The following is a 21,496-nucleotide window of genomic DNA, read 5'->3' on the forward strand; positions in this document are numbered from 1 at the left end:
ACTCAGGTTGTCAGACCCGTGGCAAAATGGGTAAGAGCAAGAGCGCTTGCATGAGGATGTGATTTCAATTCTCAGTACCACATAAGACATCAGGCAGCCAGCCTCTTGTAATGTCAATGCTTGGGAGGCAGAAGGCAGGGATCATCAAGAAAGCTGGCTAGCTAGACCAGCTGGGTCAGTGAGCTCCAGGGTCAGGTGAGAGGCCCTGCCTCAGTCCGTGAAGTGGAGCACAACTGAGGCAGGCACCTGGCATCAACTCTGGGGAAATAGCCACAAAGAAAATAAAGGGTCTAGAAAATTATGAAATTTGAATCTAAACTTCACAAGCAAATTAGTCTTTATTCTAAGGGATACTCACCATGTTTATGGACCATACTATCAATGTTAAATTGATGCTCCAACTTACAGTGTGAAAACGTTTCCTCAGCAGAGGCGAACAACCTGAAGAGACAAGTAATAGTCTGCTAGGACAGTGTCAGAGGAGGTCAGAACACTCAATGTGAGCACTTCCTCCAGGCTACACCCAACAGTTACCTAGCAACAGCCTCCCCTCTTCCCCTTCTCACCTCCTCTCTCCCTCTCTTCTCTCCCCTACCCCCCTTCCCTTGTGTCCCTGGCAGGCCTTTTCCCCTCTTCCTCTCTTTCTGTCATTCTCTATCCTACTTTCTCTGCCTCTACCCCCTTGCCCAAGTGCCCTGAGCCTGTCCTTTGGCTGATTCCTAAGGGGGAACGCCTCAGCATGAGGCCACTGAGGTGCTCCCTCCCTCCTGCATTATACCACAGCCATTTTATAAAACAATACTGAACACCCCAAATTTACCCAGAGGCTTCTGGGTAACAAAGCTCTCTTTATATATTTGGTTTCTCACAAGTCACAAAAGTTCCCTACTTGAGCAAGCCTCTTTCCCCTCCCTCTGAACCCAGCAGTGTTTTTAGACCACGATTATACGGCTGGCACATTCCCAAAGTGCCAGATTTCAAGTGACCTTGGTTGTCTCACAGCACCGGCACTACAACGTGAAGAATAACACTTCTTTTGTATGTAACCTCCAACACTGAAGGACACGAACAAATATACAGCAGAGACTCTGCACTTCGCTTCGGTATGCCTAGCACACAGGCAACTCTCAACAAACATTTGCCAAGATAGGTCATCTGGATTGTCCTAGCAGCCTATCACAGGGCACTGCACCACAGATGCTCAATAAATACGAGGAGTGTGCAGTCATTCCTCCTCTCCAATGAGGTGCCACCTAGGAACGCTAATGTGACTCAGGGGGCGGGGGCTCAGCAGTGCTAGTCAACATCAATCACCCCCTTTCCAACAAAGTCACTTCCATCTCAGATGTAGGATTTTAAGTGAAAAGGTGTCCTAGGAATATATATAAAGGGCAGCTTCGTGACCTTGAACAAGTTGGTGGCCCTGCAGCCTCATTTCCCCCTAAATACAAAGGACATCAATTCATCAATTCCTCCCTCAATCATGGATGTGAGCTGGTTCTGTTTAAATGGCTCAACTGGATGTTGCATGAGAAGAGAACATTACTGGTCATATTATAGGATGGTAGAAATGGAAGCGTGCTTCCAGTCTACGCGTTTTCAAAGTCTGGTAACCATGGAACATAGTAAAGACCACCCAGTGTCTTCATGGAATCAAAGGACTCCATCCCTAATTTAAGACTAAGGTGTGGAGGTCAGATTTTTTTGTGTGTTTTCGACAGGGTCTAGCTTGGTGACTCAGGCTGGCCTGGGAATCGTAACCATTCTCCTGCCTCAGCCTCCAGAGTGGTGGTATGCCAGGCCTGGCTTAGAATCTGGGGGAGGAGGGGTGGAGAAGAGTGAGAGGTGGGGTTGACTGGGCTGCAGAGGCAAACCCAGAGCGGTTCCCGGCCCCGCCCCCCCGGGCCACGTGACAGCCCCTTGTCAATCAATCGTCCTGCGCGGGCTGGGGCCTCAGGCCTGCCACGTGCTCGCTCGCTCACTAGCGCTGCGGCGCGCTTCCCACACCGGCACGAACCTGTCACAGAACAGGCAGGGTGTGTGCTGCCGGCCGTGCGCGGGCTCAGCGTCCAAGTCCTCGTCCTCCCAGCCCGCGTCGTCTCCGCTGTCCGACAGCTCCAGGGGCTCCGGCCCCAGCTCAGCGCCTTGGCCTGCAGAGCACACCGTCAGCACCAAGACCCGCGCCCGCCCACCCTTGCCCCGCCGCCCACGCGAGAGACCCACCGTTCCCCGCCGTCAGCGAACACATGGCCGCCGACCAAGCGCGCGACCGCACAGCGCGGCACCAGAGCTGAGGGCGAGCGCGGGCGCGCGATAGCCCCCAAAGCGACCCACACGCGGATGGGGAACCGGCCGGAGAGCGCTTCCGGGTCACGTGGGCGCAGGGGGCGGGGCACCGCTCTCCTGGCTCGGACGCTTGCGCAACTAAGGCAACCAGAGTTTACGAGGTTGAGCGCGACTTGTCGCAGCGCCCTCTGGCGGCAGAGATGGCCAATGAAGTCCAAGCTCGAAGGCAGCCCCATTAGCCTGTATGCTAATATATGTGGGTGTGTACTCAAGCCCCACACCCCTACTAGTGATAGAGTGGTAAAGTGAGAACCATGGGCTTCACAGACACCCTCAGTTTGAACCCTATTTCTGAATAGGAAGAAATCTAAGATCATGAGCAGGTAACCTTCCTTCTCTCGGCCTCAGTTTCCTGACTGGTAAAACACGCTCTGGACTGCAGTAGCCTGAGGGCTTTGGTAAGACTTACAAGAGTTCATGTGTGTGAAAAGTTTAGCCAGGCAGTGGTGGCGCACGCCTTTAATCCCAGCACTTGGAATGCAGAGGCAGATGGATTTCTGAGTTTGAGGCCAGCCTGGTCTACAGAGTGAGTTCCAGGACAGCCAGGGCTACACAGAGAAACCCTGTCTAGAAATAAACCAAAAACAAACAAACAAAAAACCCATGCCGTGGAAACAGGTGGACTGTGTGATATGTGCCAGCAAATGATGCCCTCTGCCCTGCTTGAGGGTTAGGGAGGATTCCAGGGTTCCCGTTTCTCAGGCTGCTTCCTTTCTAATATGCAGTTGACACCAGAATCCTTGATAGGACAGGAATCCTGTATAGGACAGAATCCTGGCCAGCTAGGCCTGCATAATACCTGACATACCTCAACTCCCATGCACACCCTCAAACCAGTGTACAGGATTTTACTCACATCACCATTTTTTTAAAATATTTTTATTGAGAATTTCATACAGTGCGTTTTGATCATATCCCTCTCACACCTTCCTCCCCTGAATTACTCTCAGACCCATCCACTCCTATGCATGTCCTACCCCTCGCCTTTGTAGCCTTTTTTAAAAAACAAACAAACATGGATTCCAGTTTCTGGGGTCCACATACTCCGGGTGTGGGGACAACCACGGGAGTGCGGTCAACCAACCAGAGGCCACAGCCTTAAAGAAAACTCCCTGAGAAATGTCCGCTGTCCCTAACTCCTCAGGAGTGGGCACTCGAGTCCCCAGCCACTCCATGTTAGAATGCTGACTGGCTTATCTCGTGCAGGTGACCACAGCTGCTAGCTTTATGAGTGCAGAGGGCCTGGTTTGTCCAGAAGACAGTTTCCTCCGTCCTCCTGACCTCTTACAGCCTTCCTACCCCTTGTGATGGTTTGAGTAAGTATGGTCCCCACAGACTCTGTGTTTGAATGGTTGGCCCATTAGGAGGTATAGCCTTGTTGGAGTAGGTGTGGCTTTATTAGAGGAAGTGTGCCATTGTGGGAACAAGCTTTGAGGTATCCTATGCTCAGACTCCACACACTGTGGGATTCAGTCCCCTTCTACTGCCTTCAAATCAAGATATAGACCGCTCAGCTCCTCCAAGACCATGTCTGCCTGCATAATGATGTGTTTCCCACCATAAAGACTACACCTCTGAAACTGTAAGCCAGCCCCAATGACATTGGTCATAGTGTCTCTTCACAACAATAAAACCCCAACTAAGACAGCCCTCTTCCCAGTCATATCAACCATTTCTAAAAACAGGTTGTGTTACTCCAGGAACAGCCCGTGTCTTTCTCACCACTACCATCTATTATCTTCTCCCTCCTCTTCCTCTCCTTTCCCAAACACCACAATCTACCGTCTGGCTCACAGGACAGAACCCATCACATGTCACCTACTGAAGCTCTCTGACATCCTAGGACATTGCCAGAAATCTGCTGCCCCCCTTGGCTCACAGACTGCTCTCTGATTCATCACCATCTTTTTTTTTTTTTTTTTTTTTTTTGGATTTGGTTTTTTCACGACCGGGTTTCTCTGTGTAGCCCTGGCTGTCCTGGAACTCACTCTGGAGACCAGGCTGGCCTTGAACTCAGAAATCCGCCTGCCTCTGCCTCCCAGAGAGCTGGGATTACAGGCGTGCGCCACCAATGCCTGGCTCATCACCATCTTGATAACCACCTGCTGTTTGAATGAATGTACAGCCTTTCTTTATCAAGGCCTATTCAACTGTCTTTGCATAAACTTCTCTCTCCAGCAAGCCACAGTTTTCTCCGTTAAAGGAACCTGCTGAATCATAGTGGTGCCCAAATGTTGATGGTGACAGTAATGCCAGTCTGGAGGGTGAGTGGGCCAGAACCTTCTGTGAGGTTATCTCACTACAGTGCAGGGCTTGGGTGTGGGCTGTTTTTCTCTCCTACACATGAAGGTAGATCCTTCCAACATCTGTAATTGAGATCTGACTGGACTTACTCTCTCCTGAATGTTTGATGTGCAGAAAGAGTAGAGAAGAATTTAAAACTGGCCACTGAGTCTGGCCGCCTTGAGAGCCCACAAAGCTCAGTGTATTCTTGTGGGTATCTCCAAAGGCTGCTTTACTTTTCTTCTCAAAGCCCAAGACTGTTATGATGGGAACACATCCAGGCCCCTCCAAGCCCAGCTACAAGGGAACACCACCAGCAGAAAGAAAACTTCTATTTTTGAGATGGGGTTTTACTATGTGATCCAGGAAGACCTTGATCCTCCTGCCTCAGCCACCTTAGTGCTAGGATTACAGGTATATATCCAGCTCTGTCTCCTTAAAGCTCACGGGCCAAGATCCCAGTCTGTTCTAGAAGGCTCAACACTGACAATGTCCACTGTCTTCCAAGAATATAAACAGGGAATGGTATTCACTCAGCAGTGTCCACCAGAAGTTGAAGTGCAATCGGGACAACAGACAGACATTAAAGCCAAGTGACTTGGTTTCCCTAGCACGGAAGGAAGCTGCACATGCCCCGTGATGGAACTGGCACAATGTGCTCCCCTGGGCACTGACTTCTCTCTGTTTTCCTTTCCTGCCTGTTTAACGTGAATCACCTCAGGCTGGTAACATAGCTCCACTGGTAGCCTTCTTACCTAGCATGCATAAAGCCTTGGGTTCGATCCCAGCACTACAGAAACCAGACATGATGGGGCAAATCTATAATCCCATCACCTGGGAGGTAGAGGAAGAAGAATCATAAGTTCAACGTCATCTTGGACTGCTTACTGAATATGAGGCCAGCCTGGGCTACCCAAGACCTTTCCCAAAACAACTGAAAAGTGCACCACACTGAGTCTTTCACAGTTTAGTGCCTTGAGAATTTTAGAATTGTAAGGAGCCTGGACCAAGAGATAAACACAATAATTTAAGTTTTATGCATACACAATCTACTAAGTTACCTGGAAACCACTAGAAATAGACAGACATGGGGTACTTTAACAGAGTGGTTAGAGAGGCCAACTGCAGGGAGCTGGGTAGATGGCTCCGTGGTGAAGAACATTTGCTGCCCTTCCAGAAGACCTGAACAATGTGCTCTCCTAGCACACACATAGGTAGATCTGTAACTCAGGTCCAGGGGATCCAATGCCCTCTTCTGGCCTCTGAGGGAACACACACACACACACACACTAAATACATGCAATGGGATCAGCCTGAGTGGAGTTTATCCTGACCCTGCCATAAAGCCTAGCTTTAGCTTTTCAGTTGTAGAGCCTTGAGCAAGGCACAGCAACAGTGTGCCTCAGACTCCCCGTCTGCAATGTAAGGACAAGAATAGAAATGTAATAGAAGTTTAAATGAAAAAATAAAGCTATGAAGGTAACAGTATGACTTTCTAGGATTGCTGGGGAATTATTAGTGTCAAGAATATACAACCTACAGTTGTAGACACCTGCAGTGTTAGGAGCTGTGACGCCATCCCCAGGGGCCTTCGCTGCTCCGTTCCACTAAGACCTCCACCATTTTCAGCAACCGAAACAGCACACAGGGTTCCTCCATTTGCTTTTATTCCTCGGTGAATTACAGAAGCTTGTTTCGTAGCTTCTGTGTTGCCACAGAGTGAAGGCACAGTGTTCCCTCAGCTACATGCAGCCCATCAGCACCGTGCCATGAGGAGACCAGACTGCCATCGAGCTTCAAGGTCACTCACCTGCCTGGAGTGCTAGGGCCCCTCTGCTCAGGTGGCTCTGTAGGAGTGCTTCAAAGCTGGCCTTACAGCCAGAGGCACCGGGACCTCCAGGGATCCCTGTTTGCAACCTACACAGCATAGGTTTGTGATATCAGCCTGTTCTCCAAAAGCTTCCTGCATGACTTACACGAACAACAGGGCTTCTCAACAACTGATGCGGGAGTACTGCCATCGCCTCATGGAGCTGCATGGCTGAGCAGAAGGACACCACAAAGGATCACAAAGAGACTTTTTATAGAGCCCAAAATGACTAATTTGGTGACAGGCACTGAGGTTTTCACGAATGTCCTCCAGCATGGTCACAGTTTGGGCCCATCACTGTCTTTCCCCAGGTGGAGGATGGCCTTATTTTCCAGAAGTTCCATTTGTCCGCTGCTGGGACTCACCAGGTTGTTCAGCATTGCTCTAACCACTGTCACCACAGGCACAGTGTGCTCCCTGGCCCAAGACTCAGGCAGAGAGCTGAAGAATTTCCTAACCAGCCATTCAGCTGGACGAGACTCTTGCCTGTCACACAGTAGGACTCTAGGAGACAGAAAGGTAGAGGAAGAGATGGCAGGTGCATTTGGACCTTGTGGGATACTTCAGATTGAGTCCTGTTCCCAAAACCTGTCAACTGAAGCCCAACCCCTAAGGTCCCTGTACTTGGAGCTGGCCCTTACGGAGGTAATTACAGTTAAGGGATATTGAGAATGGGATAGGGCTGCTGTCCTTCCAAGAAGAAAGGACACCAGATATCTTTCTGTTCATGCACAAGCAAAGCCATGTGAGGCCACGTCGAGAAAGTAGGTGGTAGTGTCCACGAGGAGGAGAGGCACCTCAGCAGACACCAACCCCAGTGACACCTCTCTCTCAGACCTGCAACCTCCAGACTTCAGGAAAATCACTTGTGATGGTTGTAAAATTTGATTTAGTCATAAAGGGGTTAAAAAGGCAAAACAAACAAACAAACAAAAAAAAATAAGTGAGTAAAATTTATCATGTAAGGAAAAAAATGCATGTTGCAACTACTTCCAGTAAGTTCCGTATGATTCTAAAGCAGCCCCAAGCTACTCTTTTTTCAAAGCTGAAGGCTGGGTCCTTCAGAGAAGCAATTCACCACTGGCTGACCTTGTTCACAAATGGATGAACAAGATGTTCTTAGCTGTCAGCCTCTCTGCTTACTCCTGGCAGCATAAAACTTACCCTGGCCGAAACACTGAGAATCGATCAAACTTTAACTCTTCAACCTTGGCTTCCACTTCTCCCTGTTAAGATTCAAAAATAAATAAATAAAATAAAAATAAAATCAGTGTTTGACTGAGAACAATGCACTCAGGTAAAGCCTGCTAGGGAGTCCCTGGGGCTTGAAGATAATCTGCTTCCGCAGCTCTCGAGTGTCAAGTCAACCCCAAAGGACATCCTGAGCCTCAAGCTGGACCTGGCAGAAGAGGCCATTTGATCCTGGCACAATGACACTGATCTACTATTTATTGGTCAAAGTGCAGAGAATAACGGTCAGTGGACGGCTCAGCCATAAACATGATGACATCACCCCCAAATCCCGGAGGCTCAGTGATCATTGCAGGGGAGGAGAGGCAGAGAGACTGTAAGATTCAGAGGCTAGGATGGACCTTTGCAACAGTGTCATTTGGACATAACAGCACTCAGCAGCTGTAGTTGCCTGCACAAGATCAAGCCAGGCATGGAGGTGGCTATGGACAGCTGATGACTTCTAGGGGAGGGACAATGAGTTTTCTTTAAGGGTATATGGCCCCTGGTGGGTTGGCCATGCTCCAGGGACACTTCCTCTCACTTATCAATGTCAAAGCAGATCCAGAGAGGGTAAAAGAAGCATCAATCCAGTTCAGTTCCTCCTCAGAGCTCCAGGCCTACGGTCACCTTTTTAGTGTACAGGCAGTTGCAATGGGTCAGACAAACATGGTGGTCAGGAGATGAGCCTCCACCCAGTGGATCAGAGATGGCCCTCTGTGTCAGTCCCTTCTGAGCATTTGCAAACTCCACCCAGATCTCAAAAACAAGTCAAAGTATAAATAGAAGATGCTTTACATTAGAAAGCCATGACTTTTCACACCAGGGACATAATCAGAGAGGCCAGGGGAGCTAAAATGGGACATGTTCTTCAAGGTCCACTCAGTAAAGAGACCAAGGGAGTAGACCTAGAAACCAATAAAACAGGGAGCCAAGAATTCAGGGTGTCATGCCTGAAAACAAAACAAAACAGAACTGTAGTTAAGGCAGTGAGGATCCTCAAGTGATGCCTGTAACAACAGTGTGGACCCGAGGAGGAGCATTCATAAAGCACCCACTGCATGTCCAGGGGAAGACTTTTAAACAAGTGCCTTGAACCTGGGTAAACAGATGAAAGCCCCTTCTGCTGGAGGGATTTAAGCAAAAGGCACGTGTGCTTCTGTGAAAGGATTTCACACTGAAAAGTCTGTGGCCTGGTAAACTCTAAGCACTGTTCTTGTCTTGAAGGCAGATGACTGCATCCAAAGACACACAGCCCAAAGCCAGGTCTGCCCTCCTGCAGCCGCAACTCTACTTCACCATTAGGAAATGGAACCTTCTAGATAAAATCAGAAAGAATCAGGTATTGTACTGGCAAAAGGCATAACTATTCTGTCCTCTTGGCCACAAGAAAAATGGAGGGGGAGTCTCCATAGCAGAGAAGCCACTCATCCAAGGCCAGGGTTCCCTCTGCTCCACCCACTTTATTACATAATCCATGGAGAACACATCAGAAGTCATCTTTTAAAGCAGACCTGCCTTCTAAGGATATTTCTCCCAAAACAGTCCCTCGAGGCTTTGAAAATTACACAATATAATGCGTTTAATATTTTTTAAGAGATTATACTAGTTACTTAGTATTGTCAGTTTCCCTACGACTATGGAAAACAGAACACTCACAAACCTTTACTTGTAAGTACAAGAAATTGCTGGACTTATCTGCCCCCTTGGAGGACAGCAAGTTGAAATGCTTGCACCCTCCTGCTTTCGCCAGCTCTGCAGACTTGAGCACATAATCTCGGTCGACGCGAACAAATCCTTCCTGGGGGCAAAAAGACATGAGTTATTTCCGGATGTTACACACCCATGTTAAAAAATGATGCCCCTTCCCCGGGGATGGGTGGCAGACTGGGAGGCCTAGGGGAAATGGGGTTCTAAATAAAACACATTTAAGCCATAGTTGAAAGCCAGGCTGACGCTCTGGGGAAGGCTGGGCTGTGATTCTCCAGATGGACACAACAGCTTCAGCAGCAAAGACGAACGGTACTGCACCACACCGAGCAACCCACTGTGAGCCGAGGACACAGCAGGGCCTCAGCGGTCCTCCTCTTTTGTCAGTATTTATTTATTATTTATCGGTTGATTAATTGGTCTACTGCACTGCTCAGCACTGAACACAGGGCCTCATTACCACAAGCACACCCTTCTCTGAGGAGTTGCAGCCCCAGCCCATTTCTGTAAACAATTTTACAACTTCGCTTTTTTTTTTTTTTTTTTTTTGCTTCTCATCAGTTCCACCGCGCTGAGTTCTCCAAAGTACCACATGGGAACACCCAGGCACCATGAGAATGGGAAATTTGATATCTAGTTTATGTGGAGCCTTTACACAATACTTGGGATTTTATACGGCAATGCATTTTCAATTTTAAAAAAAACTGGCAAGCATATAATCAAAAAATGTTATAAGGGGACCTACCAAAATGACTTAGTGGGTAAGGATGCTTGCCACCGTGACCCTCAAACCTGTCAAACCTGTGGAGTTGCAGCCCCAGCCCATTTCTGTAAACGATTTTACAACTTCGCTTTTTTTTCTTTTTTGCTTCTCATCAGTTCCAAACCTCAAACCTGTGTCAACATGGAAGGAGAGAACCAACTCTGCAGAACTGTCCTCAGGCTGCCATTAAGTGTGCTTGGCTTGCTCACACACACACACACACACACACACACACACACACACTTTTAAATGTTTAGAGAGGGCTGTGAGTCTGAAAACAGCCTGAGTTACAAAAAGCAACAAGGTTGAAGACTCCCTCTCCCCACACTGCCCTAGGTTCAGTCCAGTGAGGTCAGTGATATGAATTCAGAATGCAAAATATAGTCATCCAAAAACAGCTGAATAAAAAGGTAAATCCAGTTAGGATTAAAACAGAAAAACAAAAATAAGAGCAGAACCACAGGGTAATGGGGGAAAAGGGAGAGGGTTGCCCGAGAGCCTCACCTAAGGATGCACGCTTTCACATCCCAGAGTGAACCGAACCCAGGTCCTTTGCAAAAGCAGTTAAGCACTGAGCCATCTCTCCAGCCCCGGCACTCATTTCTTCATGAAGGAACTGTCACTGTCATCATTGTGTTTTGAACGTCGATGCTCAGTTAACTCATCTGCCAGCTTGAACTAGACGCTGGCTGGAATTCCTGTTTCTGCTTTTTAAGATTAGTGCTAAAGAGCCAGGTGAGGTGTGCGTGCTGTAGTCACAGCACTTGGGAGGCAGAGGCAAGAAGACCACGGCAAGTTTGAGGCCAGCTTGGTTTTTATAGCAGGTTCCAGACCAGCCAGGGCTAATAGCAAGACCATGTCTCCAAACACAATAAACGATTTTTTTTTAAGTGAAGCAAACCAAATTTTAAGACTTAAGGAAAGAGAGAGTGAGAAAGTTGATTTCTTGATTTCGCAAAATGGGCATTTTTAGATACGCAGAGAATAGACAGGACAAACACCAAACCGAGAAAGAGCCTCCCTGGGTCTCTGTCATATTTATTTCTTCCCATTACTCCAATTAAAAGCAACTTTAATAACTGCTTTATTATTCACACTGCATGGTTGGCTAGTAACATACATTTTGTCTTGCCTTAGCACAATGCTTGGATTATTATAGCTGTCTGTGTTCCAGTGCTTTTTCTTTTTCTTTTAAAAATAAGAGAGGCTCAGCCAATCACAAGCCTCCAGACTGACGCTATCTCTCTCGCTTAATCCAGGGCCAGGAGAGGGATAATTTGATTAAACTGAAACCCTAATTTATTTGGCTTTAGTTCTGGGTCAACCTCCCCTTAACTGAGTGCTGTCGCCCCCAATTGTTTGATGGGAATTAAAGTGACATAAATACCGTGGACTCTTTCAAGCTGATTAGTCAGCGAAGGCATATCAATACCACCCCAGCCATCAGCCTCTGGCGTCCTTCCTTTCACCAGCCCAGCTAGCAACTGACAACAGCTCCTTGAAGGACCAGCACCCACGCCAACGTGTGGACCCCCGCCCCCAGCCCATCATCCCGACTCAATGGGCTCTGGTGACAAGGTGCCTACACCTTTCTCCAGGGCTGTTCTCCGGACAAAGCTAAATATTGTTTTATTAGCAATCAATGGCTGTTAATCCCAACCGACTTCACAAATCCTTTGAGCCCTCAAGCTCATTATAAATACGTACTTTTCCAAGCACGCCAAATTTTAAATGTCACTTCCTTCACACTGACGGCGTGGCCTTTTAGCTGCTGAATGAGATGCTAAAGCAAAACAGTCAACAGCTTCCAAGGACTCAGAAAACAAGCTGGAGTGAAGCCTCTCTGAATGCCTGGAGACACCAATGCATGCTAGGTTGGGGGAGGGTGGCATAAGGAAGATTTTAGTTATACGGAGAAGAAGCGTACATGGCTTTAATATTATACATGGCTTGATTTAATATTACTCTCGTTCTTGTTCTCTACTGCTCAAATTAAAAGCAGGAGAAAAACAAACTTCAGAAGCTATTCTGTACCCTAGAGACAATTTTTTCTGAAAAAGTACCTCACTGTCTAACCACACACAGAGAGGGAATCCACCTCTCCTCAGAGAGTATTAATTCCATTGTGGTAGTGAGTCTTTAAATCCCACAGCCAATGTGTCCTACTCGAAGATGGAGAAACTTTCTAGAATAAGGAGTTAAGTTTCCATTGTAAATTTCTTTCCCAGGATCTAATAAATAAAAAAATGCACACACCTAGGACCACACCATGAGCAGATACTCTTGAGTCTTATTATACAAAATACAAAAATGTATCTTCACCAGCAGTGGTGGCACACTCCTTTAATCCTGGCACTTGGGAAGCAGAAGGAGGTGAATCTCAGTAAAGTTCGAGGCCAGCCTGGTCTACAGAGAGTTCCTGGACAGCCAGGGCTATATAGAGAAACCTTGTTTTGGAAAAACAAATACAAACAAACAAACAAATAAAAATGCATCTTCTAGTCTTTTTACCAATATCTGAAAACTAATTAAAAACAGTACAATTGTGTGGCTCTCGAACAACTCATCTTTGTTATTTTCTTCTTGCTTTGAGATAGGATCTCATGTAGGTCAGACTGGCCTCCAACTCACGTAGGAGCCAACAATGATGTTGAAGTCCTGGTCTTTCTGCCTCTACCTCCCAAGTGAGAGGATTACAGGCCAAGAACAACTCATGTCAACAAGTGTGATGGTTTGAGTGAGAAATGACCCCCCATAGTCTCAAGCACTTGAATACTTGGTCTCAAATTGGTGGCACTTATTGGGGAATGTGATCTTTTTGGAAAAGGTATGCTACTGGAAGCAGGCTTTGAAGTTTCAAAGTTTTTCAGTTTCCTGTGGGCTCTCTGGTTCCTACTTGTGGTTCAGAACCTCATCTTGCTGCTCCAGCCGCCAAGCCTGCCACCTGCTGCCTCTGCTCTGCCATCATGGACACTAACCCTTTAAAACCATAAGCCCAAATAATCCCTTCTACAAATGGTCTTAGCCACCGTGTTTTACTGCAACAATAGAAAGGTAACTAAAACAAGATATCTAAAAACTGATGGTATCAGAGAACATTCTGGAACAACAGTCTCCAAGCCCTTCCAGAGGAGGAAGACCTATCACTGTGAAAATGGTCTCAGCTGTGATTCTGTTTAGCTCCTTCACCTCTTTTCAATTTATCCCTAAATCAGAGTGAAAAACAAAACAAAACACTGATAGATGGAGAACTGTATTACCCAAAACCTTGTGTGTGTGTACTGGATGGCATCTCCCTATCTGATGCATAGAAATGAGACGTCACTTTCTTAGAGAAAATGCAGGAATTCAAGCCAACCAGCCACTGAGGATTCCTGAGCCCATCACTGCGTTCTTTTCAGTCACTCTCAGGGGAGAGAGGGCTGCATGGTAGATGAGGGGTGTTCAGCAGACACTGCCATACATACTCAAGGCCTGTAGGGCTACACGGCTACACAGCTACCTGTGATCTGAGTCCTTGGCACTATCAAGGACTTCACCACTTCTCAAGCCTCCTCCTGAACATCAAATAAAACAATGGTGCTCTGAACAGGTCTGGGCATCTTATCCCAGAAAGGAACAGAAACAAATATGCTGGCTACGAGGGACCTACTAATACCGCCACAGATCTGCCATTACCACACAGAAGCGGCTGTCGATGCCATGAGGTTCAATGAACTTGGCTGTGTTCTAAACAGACTTTATCTATGGAAACTAAAATTAGAACGTACTGTGTTTTCATGTGCCATAACATTTTCAGGCACTTAAAAAACAGCTGTTCTCACAGGCCATACAGAAATTGATGGTAACATGGCATTCAACACCCAGGCTGGATTATCAGAATATATTATTGGAATCAGAAGCCATGCGATTCTACAGATGCCTAATAAATGTTGCAATGGCTGCATGAATCACTTTAACAGGATCAAGAATTTGACAGTATCCACAAATCTGGACCGATAGAGTCCACTGCCAATAGGGGAGATACATGAGGAGGTAAAACCACCCAAACCTGGTACCTAAATCTTTCTCATACTGCACACAGGGGAACTGCATTATTCCCAGCAGTCTTTGACTTTTGCTCTTCAAGGTATGTTTGCTTCCCAAGGGTATCCCAGCCTTCCCTAGACCACGCAAGATTAATTAGAACTACAGTGCTTGGAAAAGCAGAAGATAGCTCCATACCTCCCAATGGCAAGTCCAACAGGGAAGCAAGACCAGCTGTATCAGATCTCCCAAGGAACCTGCACAACAGACTCCACGCTTCTAACCCTAGAGATGCTCACCCAACACATCTGGATTAGGGCCAAGTCAGAAAGCCACTGCACCAGCTACACAGCCGTGGCCCACGAGTGTGAAAGGGAGATAGCATCTAAGCGCCACTGATGAAAGAAACTGGTTTGTAAACAGCTGAAGAAAGCTAAGACTTCTTCTGCCTAGCATCTAGTTCTAATGGAAAATCATGGGTTAAAAAATAGTCTAGATCCTAGCCCTGGTACTTCAGCATGTAATTTCCCTTGGAGAAAGGATCATTGCAGAGTTAATTTGTAATGACGAGGCTGTACTGAGCAAACTGGCTCCTCATGCAATGTCAACAACTTATGTCCTCATAACACAAGACAATAGGGACACAGCCACACACATACATAGGGAAAAGGTCTGTGTAAAGAAAACCATCAGAAGGCCGGGGGAGAGCGCAGAAGAAAACGCTTCCAGCAGTTGGACCCACCCACCTGACCTTAAACTTCTAATCTGCAAAGCTGAGAGGTCACACATGCTGCTGTTAGCCCAATGCTACTTCGATAGGGGCATCTGAGGAGACCGTCTCCACAAAGGCTCACAGAGGGAATAGCCAGCTACTCGATGATCTGAACACTGAAACAGAAACCAACGCTTCTCCAAGTCTCTCTCCTGAAGACTCTGACTGTGGAGGCAAAAAGTATGCCTGTCACAAACAGCTACTGAAAGAGACGAAGCCTGTCTGCCAGCAGCTGTGCAGGACCCAGCCAATCAACCGATTGGCTTGTCCTTCGCCAAAGAGGCCTAGTGAGCCAGAATGCAAGCAGGGATGCTCTCAGAAAGCCACAAGCCCCTTTGAACCATGATTCCGAGCCACTGGAGTTACCACCACCTCCAAACAGCGTCATAACTCTGAACCTAAATTAGCTTTTTTTTTTTTTTTAAAGGACTCTGTTCTTTGCTTTGGAGACAGGGCCTCACAAACCCCTGGCTGGTCTCACACGGACTATGTAGCCCTGGACTCCTTGGTCCTTCAAGTGCTGGGAATACAGGTACATACTACCACACCAGGCCTTAAAAGTCCTGGTAATCTGAGTCTGACACCTAGAACCTACAGAAACAAACAAACAAACAAACAAACAAAAAACACAGATGACGCGGTATGCAGTGTATTACTAAGGCAAGATAGGAGGCAGAAACAAGAGAATATCCTGGAAGGCAGGAGGCCAGTTAGCCTGAAGCATTGGAGACAAGGTGGGAGAGATTCCTAAAAGTTGTCCTTTGCCCTCCACATGTGCACCCTGACACAGAAATCTGAGTGCACATGCATACCACACACACACACACCTACCTTTCTAGAAACAGCAACAATTTACTTCCCTGCCAATATCCTCTTGATCCTTTAATGACTAACTCATCTCTGAGACTATTCTCCTGGCTGTTCTTTGCCCTTTTGTACCCATTCATTACCTGTATCTTTTCAACCTGATGTAAAGACAAACAAAAGGCCCGGAGTAGCCTAAGAGGTAGGTGAGAGCCACCTTGATTAAAAAGACTATAATCCTCTGGTTAGAACTACGGTTTCAGTGCACCATTTAACATTTTCCCCAATACTGTATGATATTTGCCTCATCCTATGCTTAATGCAGCAGTTCCCTTTGCTGAGTCATCTCATTGCCAAACCCAGGCTGGAGCCTGAAGCCGAGAACTGCAGTGTGCTTGTGGAAGACACGCTCATTACTATGACGGACCCAGGAGAGAAGGGACCGCACTAGCCGAGCAGGAACATGACCCCTTCCGGAGGAAGAACTGCAATTCTTTAGAAAGCAAAGTTCTCTGTAATCTTGTTCCTACGCCCGAGCTTCCAGGTTGGAAGTGTAAAACTGCACAGACCACAGATGTCCACCTCTGCTGGAGACATTTGTAGAACTGCTTTAGAGAGATACAACCAAGTCACTATGACACCAGTAGACACCCACAGTTCACAACCACAGCAACCTACTGGTTTAGAACAACTACTGGACAGATGGTTCAGAGAGTAAGGGCAGGTCTTTAATCTATGTTTCAGAGGTTCAATTCCCAACACCCACACCAGGAGGTTCACAACTGCCTCTAACTCCAGTTCCAGATAGTTTCATACCTCTGGCCTACATGAGCACCTATAAAACACACACACTTTGAAAGATAAAAATAAAATTTTAAAATAACAAAAAACTAGAGTAAGTCACTGGAGAGGTTGATGCTGTCAACTTGCCCTGACCTGGAAGCAAACCTCTGGGCATGACTGTAGAGCATTTCTAGATAGACTGAGTTCATCTGAGGTGAGAATCCCACCCTAAATGTGGGTGGCACTGTTTCATGAGCTGGGGTCCTAAACTGAACAGAAGGGCAAAAGTGAACTGGGCCCTGGCATCACCTTTCTGTCTCCATACTAAAGCTATAAGGACCAGCTGCCTCACATTCCCGCCATCAGGCCTTCCTCACCAAGCTGGACTGGGCCCTCAGACTGTGACCTGAAATAAACCTCACCTTCCTTAAGCTGCTTTGCCAGGTACTTTGTCACAGTGATTAAAAAACAAAACAAAACAAAACAAAAAAACAAAATAAAACAAAATAAATAAGCTACTATAATCATTATAGCAGAATCAGAATCAATGTCCTATATATCTAATAGATATATGGACTCCAGCATGCAATCCAGCCAGAGGAACAAATCATATTCAAGATCTAAATGAAAAAGATGTGTAAACATTTGCCCAGGATCTGTATTATAAACCATGACTTTTAACTATGCAGTAAACTCTAGCTTCTGGACAGGGGCTGACTCAATTTAGGACACCATTAAAGAGAAAATAAAATAGGTATTAAAGCAGTCTTGCGTCAGTGAGGGCTGAGTCACGCCTGGGCTGAGTCACTGCAGTGGCTAAGTCAGCACGGGGGCGACTGAATCGTGCCTCTGGGTTCTGATGAGCTAGCTCCCAAGTCTGAAGGACGGCTTGAAAGCAGGTTGGAGCACATAAGAGAGAGGAAAATGCTTCAAGCCTAAAACATTCATCATGGAAATCTAGAGCTTGCCGCCCACAGCATGAGCCAACTGCTTTTGCCCAGAGACTGTTGGCTGCTTCCTTTAGTCAGGGGATGTTGTGATGATTGTATCGTCTGCTGTAGGCTGGATCACGTAAACACTTGTGATGTATCTGGCATTCAGCCTTAACTCAGAGGCTATTACGTAGAGATGATGACCCTATCTGAAATATCCCGTGTATAATACAGATGGGACAGCAGATGGACTCTTAAGTACATTTTTACATTGAAGCACTGCGGTATGCCCCAGGAGAAAGAGTAAACAAGAAAGGAATCCCTGAGGCTGTAGAGATGTTGCAGCAGTTGGGATCTCAAAGTACTTCTCTGGAGGACCCACAGTCGGTTCCCAGTACTAGCTCACCAATGCCTGTAACTCTTCTGAACTCTGTGGGCACCTGCGTTCTCATGTGGACACAACCCCCCTCCCCTGCACACATTCACATAAAAGAAATAAAGCAAATCCTTGGAAGAAAGGAAGGAAGAGATCCCTGAGTCCTGCCTGGCCAGTAAGAGAAAAGGGTTTCTTTCTTGCTCACCGCTCCAGCTTTTCCTCTGGTGGTTCCCAGGCAACAGAAACCAACATCATGACCTTGAAAGGCAGAAGCGTAGTCATCCAGCTTTTCAAAATCCACCACTTCTTGATTCTAGACAAGGGAAAGCACAATGGAACTGAACTTCATACACTTCAAAAAGAGACAAAACACTTTGAGATGTAAAGAATAAATGACAAGTGATTATCGGCGTCTCTGAGCTCATAACATCAAATTTGCCAAATTCCCCTTTTCCTACCCAAAAAAAAAAAAAAGAAAGAAAGAAAGAAAAGAAAAGAAAAGAAAAAAGAAAAAAAAAAGAAAGAAAATTTGGAGTTGAGTGCAGATGACCACTCAGTGGCCAAGTGCTTCCAAGATACATGTGAGGCCCTGGGTTGGGTACCAAGCAATGAAAAACATTTCATCAGATCAATGATGCACATGTATGTCCACAGAACATGTAACTGCAGTCGAGCGAGTCAGATTTCTAATACCAAGGTCATGTGCACCTTACCTTTGGGAAAACAAAAATACCATTCTATATTTTACCAGGAAGGAAACCATTTGGGTAGAATGTGGGGACAAAATGGTAACTGGAATCTCAAAGAGGCTCCGCCTCTGAATCGTGGGCCTGGTACGAAGAGATATACAACCGTGACAAAGCTTTTATTGCTTTCATTTTTTTTTAAAGTTCATTTTATGTGTATGGGCACTTTGTCTGCATCCGCATCTGTGCACCACATGTACATACTGTCAGAGGGCCCCAGAGGAGGGCATTAGGTTCCCAGGAACTGGAATTAACAGATGGTTGTGAGCCACTATGTGGATGGTGGAAATCTTACCCAGGACCTCTGGAAAAGCAGCCAGTGCTCTTAGCTTTGGAGCCATCTCTCCCAACCTGTGTCTAACTGCTGACCATATGTATGTCTGAATTTTATTCAGCTGTAATGTCTAGGTGCTAATCTTCAATTCAATTCATGAACTACCTTCATTAGAATGAGCCAGAAGGAACCCGAGACAATGGCATTTTCTTAGCACTCTTGCCAATACCTGTGAGTCAGCCTCTGCAGCTGGACAGCTCCCTCCTCAATATTTCCGTACCCCCTCCCTCCCTCCTTCTCTCTCTCTCTCTCTCTCCCAAGGCCAGACAGGCCTCCAACTTCCACATAACTGAGGCTGACCTTGAGCTTCATCCTCCTGCCTCTACCTCCCAAGTGCTAAAATCACAGGTGTGCTCCACCATATCCAATCACAGCATTCGAGAGACTGAACCAGGGGCTTTAACTGTGTTAAGCGAGCACTCTATCAACTGGGATGCATCCCTAGCCTCTCGTGTTCTCCTCTATGGTATTTCTAATCTCCGCTGAAATTGGCAAGCTGAGAGAGATGCCACTGGCAGAAACGGAGGCAGGGGTCCTGAGTGCAGCCTACCCTAGTTAGAGAAACACTGTGTCAAACCTAAGCCACTATATCTAAGGGTATAGGACTGCCTTCAGATGCGCCGTGTTCCATCACACAGGACTTAGCTCAGATGAAATCTTGGGCTGTCACTACCTTCAGTTCCTTCTGAAGGATTTTCCTGGCAAGGTATATACTATACTAAAGAAAAATTAAATTATTAAATACCGCCTGGTTAAGAGGAGTGCCACCAAGACTCCACTCTCAAAGAAAATTGCAGTCTTAGGCTCCACTTGCCAGGAATCTCTCCGGGCTTCAGGAAATCAGACTATGGAGTTCACCCAGCACCCACCTGAGCCCAAGCAGAGATGTCTATTTTAATCAGCCAGTTCTGGTGCATCAGGCATTTGTCAAACAAAACAACCAGGAAATCATGGAAATCAAAGACGTGTATTTGCAAGTGTGCACACCAGGCAAAACGTGGGGCCCAGGGGAGACTGCCTTAAGGTCCCAGCAGCACACTACGCTGTTTAATTTGCTGCAGATAGGAAACTCTTGTTTACTAGAGAACAGAATGCCCACGACTCTCCAATTTAAGATACTTGGGCATTATTACCAGATGGAAGTCTGGCATTACCGTTTGCTGTAACTTCGAAGGAAGGCAGTATGTGTTTACAAACACATAAATCTGGAGAGTCTAGCGGGGTGGATTCCTGCTTGGGAGAAATTTGGGAGAAAAGTCCTTGTTACACATTTCCATTCTGACTTTGTGAAATACACGGGCAGGCAAAATGTGAAAGCAGTGTGCTCTAGGAACTACAAACAGCGCCTTTCCCATTACAAACACAGGACAGCATCGCTGGCATCGCAGGACGCTATAGCATAAAAGGAAGGCCTACAAGCCAAGCACAACCCAGGGACTGATGGAAGGGCTCTTTTAGATCAGTCGTGCCCAATTTTGATCATTTCTCCGTCTCCATCACCACCTGGCAGCGGTCAGCCTTTGGATACAACACCTTCCACTCAGCAAAATGACTGCGGCTACATTCATTCCCTTTTAGCCCCAGCTCAAATACCCACCACATTTTTATAAGCCTCCTCCTCGAATGTGAGCTTCCTCCGACCAATGAGCGTTACTTTGGAAAACAGGTTCTGTCCCAGGATTTCTTTCAAAAGTACTTTGCCTGTTTCCCCGCTGGCGCCCAAAATAAAGACGGATTTATTCTGCATCTTGAAGTCTTCCCGAAGCTTCGTCAGTGTTTCCTTGTCCGCCATGCTGGGGAAACAACACCCACGGGTAGTGTGTCAGAGTGCTAGGGGACACTCTTTACCCTGGGGGACAAGGGTTGTTAACTGTTGGGCAGAAGAGACTCACTCTATACAGTCCCAACCCTGGGGAAGTGCTGAGTCACAGCTCAGGATGGTGGCCAATCCGGGCACCTCATAAATGCTTGGCTGGATGCGCCCAGGCCGGCAGCCCATATCAACCCGGCCCGCCTGGGCAGGGCTGCAAGGCCAGGCTCCATTCCCTACCCGGGGTTTACCTGGGGGCAGCCCCGGACCCCTCGTCCCCACGCTGCAACAATAGCATTGAAGCCACCAGCGAGGCTACCACCGCGCCCAGCGCCGTGGGACCGAGCATCGCGCCGCCTGCAGCCCCGATGTCTCCCCTCCCGGCAAGGATCCCCCAAGAGGTGCAGCCGGAGCCTACCCGCCGCGGCGTCTTCCGGGTGACTGCGCGCTCGAAGCCCCGCCCCACCGACGGCTGGAGCTGAGCGCGGGACCCGCCCCTGCGCGGGAGCTGCACCTAGGGCTCGAACCATGGGGCTGAGCTGCAGCAGAGCTGGGGCTTGCGGCTATGCTTGACCCCAGCACAGATTTATCCCTCCATAACCGTCCTCGCAACCGCGTTCCTAAGCATCTGGGGCCAGAGCCTTCATGTTTTAGCTAAAAGGCATCCCAGACTTGACCCTTAATTTCCATCACGTATTGGAAGGCATAATC

The 21,496-nt window shown here is 47.3% G+C and overlaps 2 protein-coding genes across 5 annotated transcripts in view; both read right to left on the bottom strand.

Annotated features, from left to right (window-relative positions):
- Positions 1-2,378, bottom strand: part of Prmt3 (protein arginine methyltransferase 3) — an 85,738-nt gene extending 83,360 nt beyond the window's left edge. Inside the window, exons 1-3 of the mRNA XM_052161865.1 lie at positions 2,224-2,378; positions 2,018-2,150; positions 359-441 (exon numbers count right to left, since the gene is read on the bottom strand). Of these exons, the coding sequence (XP_052017825.1) occupies positions 359-441; positions 2,018-2,150; positions 2,224-2,248 (241 nt within the window). The 5' untranslated portion in view covers positions 2,249-2,378. The remainder of the gene's footprint in view (positions 1-358; positions 442-2,017; positions 2,151-2,223) is intronic.
- A 3,901-nt stretch (positions 2,379-6,279) lies between these two features.
- Positions 6,280-21,248, bottom strand: Htatip2 (HIV-1 Tat interactive protein 2). 4 transcript variants are annotated; one of them, XM_052161885.1, is made up of 6 exons: positions 21,204-21,248; positions 20,573-20,824; positions 18,101-18,208; positions 9,393-9,530; positions 7,664-7,725; positions 6,280-7,003 (listed from the first exon to the last, which is right to left on the bottom strand). In XM_052161885.1, exons 2-6 carry the CDS (start codon positions 20,765-20,767, stop codon positions 6,778-6,780), a joined length of 729 nt encoding a protein of 242 aa, XP_052017845.1. In that variant the 5' UTR covers positions 20,768-20,824; positions 21,204-21,248; the 3' UTR covers positions 6,280-6,777. The 4 variants fall into 4 exon arrangements, with proteins under 4 accessions (XP_052017845.1, XP_052017861.1, XP_052017839.1 ...); XM_052161901.1 differs by having other exon boundaries at positions 20,573-20,768; positions 21,204-21,227; XM_052161879.1 differs by lacking the exon at positions 21,204-21,248 and adding an exon at positions 21,037-21,197 and having other exon boundaries at positions 20,573-20,768.
- Between the last annotated feature and the right edge of the window lie 248 nt (positions 21,249-21,496).

The sequence above is a fragment of the Apodemus sylvaticus genome, chromosome 1 (genome assembly GCF_947179515.1).
Source record: "Apodemus sylvaticus chromosome 1, mApoSyl1.1, whole genome shotgun sequence".
Classification (NCBI taxonomy): domain Eukaryota; kingdom Metazoa; phylum Chordata; class Mammalia; order Rodentia; family Muridae; genus Apodemus; species Apodemus sylvaticus.

What these genes read in the sequence shown, in the direction of transcription:
- Htatip2 (XM_052161879.1), bottom strand. Translation starts at nt 21,134, where the DNA reads ATGCTCGGTCCCACGGCGCTGGGCGCGGTGGTAGCCTCGCTGGTGGCT. An exon ending in CCAGAGGAAAAGCTGGAGCG is followed by an intron (nt 9,531 to 18,100) that starts GTGAGCAAGAAA and finishes TTTTGCCCCCAG; the next exon opens with GAAGGATTTGTTCGCGTCGA. An exon ending in TTCTCAGTGTTTCGGCCAGG is followed by an intron (nt 7,004 to 7,663) that starts GTAAGTTTTATG and finishes TCTGTCTCCTAG; the next exon opens with AGTCCTACTGTGTGACAGGC.